At 36.6% G+C, this 3,614-nt stretch overlaps 1 protein-coding gene across 2 annotated transcripts; it reads left to right on the top strand.

The window, feature by feature from the left end:
* Positions 1 to 635: 635 nt before the first annotated feature.
* LOC125198207 (uncharacterized protein At2g24330-like) lies at positions 636 to 2,916 on the top strand. 2 transcript variants are annotated; one of them, XM_048096613.1, is made up of 6 exons: positions 636 to 665; positions 955 to 1,221; positions 1,354 to 1,498; positions 1,855 to 1,964; positions 2,121 to 2,550; positions 2,630 to 2,916. In XM_048096613.1, exons 2-6 carry the CDS (start codon positions 958 to 960, stop codon positions 2,845 to 2,847), a joined length of 1,167 nt encoding a protein of 388 aa, XP_047952570.1. In that variant the 5' UTR covers positions 636 to 665; positions 955 to 957; the 3' UTR covers positions 2,848 to 2,916. The 2 variants fall into 2 exon arrangements, with proteins under 2 accessions (XP_047952570.1, XP_047952571.1); XM_048096614.1 differs by having other exon boundaries at positions 1,354 to 1,504.
* The last annotated feature ends 698 nt before the right edge of the window (positions 2,917 to 3,614 follow it).

Raw genomic sequence — 3,614 nt, 5'->3', positions numbered from 1 at the left:
AAATGTTATTATTATGGAGGGTAATTTGGTCATTTAATAAATGTTAGGAACGAAATAATCATTAAAAAGAAGAGAAAATGCATAAAAAATTGAAAATCCCTTATTCTGAAAAATTCGCACGCCTCAGACTCATATTTCGAAAGGTCAGCGAAATTAATCCCTCATTTCGAAAGGTCAGCGAAATTAATCCCTTTTTCCGAATTCTCTCCTAAAATAATTGAGGAGTAAAAAATTAAAATTAAAAGTCTAATTTGGTCAAAATCAGGATTAAACCCGTTGACCATTAGTTTTTAACGGAAATATTGTCGGGGGACCAAAATGATCAAATTTTCATATGTTCAGGACCCAAAAATCCAAAAGATAATGTTTAGGACCAAAAACGTAAAATGATCATATGTTCAAGACCAATTTTGGCCTTTACTCAAAATAAAATATCCACTTATAAATAAATAATTAATCAAAGTGTAACGATGGATAGTTAATTTATTTGGAATTGGAAAATTGTAGTATAATAAATAAAAAAAAAAGCTCATTTTCTTCTTCATCATTGTTACCAATCTTCTCCATTGCCATTTCTCACCATATTTGGATTGGATAAAGGAATTTCGTCAGAATTATCTGCATCGCATCTCTCATTCGCGCAGCACATTTTCATCCGATCAAAGGTATATATATATGTATAATATACAATCACATACTAGTTCTGTAAATGAGATGTTTTTTTTCATGTTGTGCAATAAAAAGCTGATTTTGAATCTACTTTTTTTACGTTTGTTTTGATTTTGATTTTGATTTTCATTATTTGTTTGTTTTCGGATTTTGTTATTGCCATCTCCCTTTTTGTGATGACAAAACATCCAATCAACTAATGACATAGTACTAGTATTTGACCATAGCTACATACAATTTCGTTGGTGATTTGGAATGTGTGAAAATGTGGCATGTAATATGCAGAAGATGGCTGAAGACTCCAAGCATGATCAAGGGGAGCCTCTGACATCCACAGACACTGAGATTAAGAAGATTAAGAAGATCAAGAAACACAAAGGAGTCCTGTCTAGATTATGGGCATCAGTTTTTGGCTTAGGCAGTAACGACTTCGAAAAGAGATTGCGACATATATCCAAGGAAGAGGCTGCTGTTCTTTCCAGAATCGCAAGGCGCTGTCAAACTTCTCGGAGAACCACTAGGCAATTTATTATACTCTCTGTTATTTTAGAGGTAATTAGCCATATCATTTCATATCACAATTACCTAATTAATATCAGTAGTTACATCAAATGAAAGGGGTGGTGCTATTCTCTGCCTCTTGCTCCACACAATCGGTTTTTATCTCCTTCCTTTTTTTTCCAGGCAATTGCAGTAGTTTACGCAATGTTGACCACGCGATCGTTAAACTTGAATTGGCATATAAGGGCATTGCGTGTCTTACCTATGTTTCTGCTGCCAGTAGTATTTTTCGTTACCTACTCAGCGTTTAGAAGCTACACAAAACTGCGTAAGTGTTTTTGAGTCCTCTTTGTAATGGCTTTACCGCAAGGTTATAGTGACTATCAGAATATGAAACTTGTTAACAAAACACCATACTTGCAATGTGTGGCATGATAGACTAAGGGGGTGTTCGGTTTGCAACATAACTTGTACATGAAAGAAGCTTATAAAATGCGTTTGTGAAGCTTCTCTTGTCAAAGTTTAAATCTTTTGATGCTTATGTATGTTGAAACTTCTAAGAAGATTAATCGAATATTAAGGTTCTCTTTTAAGGGACATTGGTTAGCTAATCAATGATGATCATTTTATCTTTATTTTGGTGCCTAAATATTCATTGTTTTGTATTGTAAATCATATTTATAGGTGACGCCAAGGACCACAAAACTTTGGAAAACCTCCAGGCCGAGAGACAGGCGAAAATCAACGAACTGAAAGAAAAAACAAATTACTACACAACTCAACAGCTTATACAGGTAAGGACTGAAAGCTAGCTAGCTAGCTTTGTTGTTTAAATTGAAAATCATGTGATGTAGTATTATTTTTATCTAAGTATATTGTATCACTCCAAAGTTCAATGGAGGTTCTCCTGATTGTCGACGAGATATTCTTACATGGAGTCTTCAGTGCAGAGGTATGATCCTGATCCAGCAGCCAAAGCAGCGGCCGCCACTGTACTGGCGTCCAAGTTGGGTGCAGAGACTGGCCTGAAAGTATATCTGGGAGATGATTCTAACCACCCCATCGCCACTGCCGGAAATAGCAATGAAGTGGAAGTTGCAGCATCTATCGGACTACGTAACAGAAAGCAGCCCCTCTCACAAACCTACAGCATGGAAAGTGGATTCACCGATCATTCTGAAGAAGCTATGCTCACCCTGTCCAGAGTCGAGGGTGTGCGCATGTCTCAGCCACACGCGATGGTTGTTGAGCATCATCCTCAATCAGGCCTGCACTCACAAGATCATGGAGGCTGGATTGCTCGAGTTGCTGCATTGCTCGTGGGAGAGGATCCTACACAGTCCTATGCTCTTATATGTGGAAACTGCCATATGCACAACGGTGAATAGAATCTCTGCATCTATCAAAATAAACTGAATTCATGAGGTGAATAAGCTATATATTGTTGTGATGATTGTAGGGCTGGCGAGGAAAGAGGAGTTCCCATACATCACTTACTACTGCCCCCATTGCAATGCCTTGAATAGGCAAAAGCAGACCGATGATCGTCTCTCTGGTACCATGTCCCCCCCTCTAACCTCCAACGCATCTGTGGTCTCAGAAGCTGATGGAGGTTCAACGGCGGATAAGGCCTCACCGAGCAGTAGTCCAACCGCTGCAGAAATTTTCGAAAGTTGAAGGTATCCATTTCATGGTTTGTGTTGTTTGTTTGTGTATCACCTTACTATCTTATTTCTTCTCCTTTATTCTGCCCACTTCTTGAAATCTACATTTTGTTTTTCTTTTACATTATGTTTGCAAATTGCAAAATAAAGAGTTTTTGCTAAGTTTGTTTGTGTGATGTTCAGTCATCATAGACCTGACATGAAAATCAGGCCATTTTGGTATATGTTTAAGGAGTTCTATTGAAATGCTATAAACTGAAAAAGATTAGTGTTTAGGAGCAAAATAGATGTGTTGATTATTTAATCCTCAAATAAACTTATTTTTATTGGTTTGTTAAATAAGTATCTTCTCACCTCAACCTCCTCCATTCCAATATCCAAAGCATGTAATACTATTACAAAACAATTGACTTCCCACTTCTGTTTTCAAGATCAGTTCTATTAGTACCTTATATTTTTGTAGCTCTAATTTTTTGTTAGTTAACTTCTTTCAACTTTAAAAGTTCCACCTGTCTCCTATTTCAAACTTAATTGTCAAAGTCCACGAGCTAAGAGATTAAATGTCCTAGTATTTCTTCAAATTTCAAACTTCTAAAATGGAAACTGGACGAAAAAAATAAATGTAACATTTATCGTCCGGGTAATTCATAGTATGGACAGTAGATTTTTAGATCAAATTATCACATAATAGTACTGTTGATAATCAGACCTGGATATATGTTTTATACTTGTATGTCCCGATGATCACTCAGGCGAGGCCTATGACGACAATGCAGCTAC

Source organism: Salvia hispanica, unplaced genomic scaffold, assembly GCF_023119035.1.
Source record: "Salvia hispanica cultivar TCC Black 2014 unplaced genomic scaffold, UniMelb_Shisp_WGS_1.0 HiC_scaffold_1282, whole genome shotgun sequence".
Taxonomy (NCBI): Eukaryota; Viridiplantae; Streptophyta; class Magnoliopsida; order Lamiales; family Lamiaceae; genus Salvia; species Salvia hispanica.
Note: the sequence above shows the minus strand (reverse complement) of the source record. Positions and strands in the feature narration are given on the sequence as shown.

Coding starts and splice junctions, on each gene's coding strand:
- LOC125198207 (XM_048096614.1), top strand. CDS start 958: ATGGCTGAAGACTCCAAGCATGATCAAGGGGAGCCTCTGACATCCACA. Junction 1,965..2,120: donor CAACTCAACAGCTTATACAG/GTAAGGACTGAA, acceptor TCTTCAGTGCAG/AGGTATGATCCTGATCCAGC. Junction 2,551..2,629: donor AAACTGCCATATGCACAACG/GTGAATAGAATC, acceptor TGATGATTGTAG/GGCTGGCGAGGAAAGAGGAG.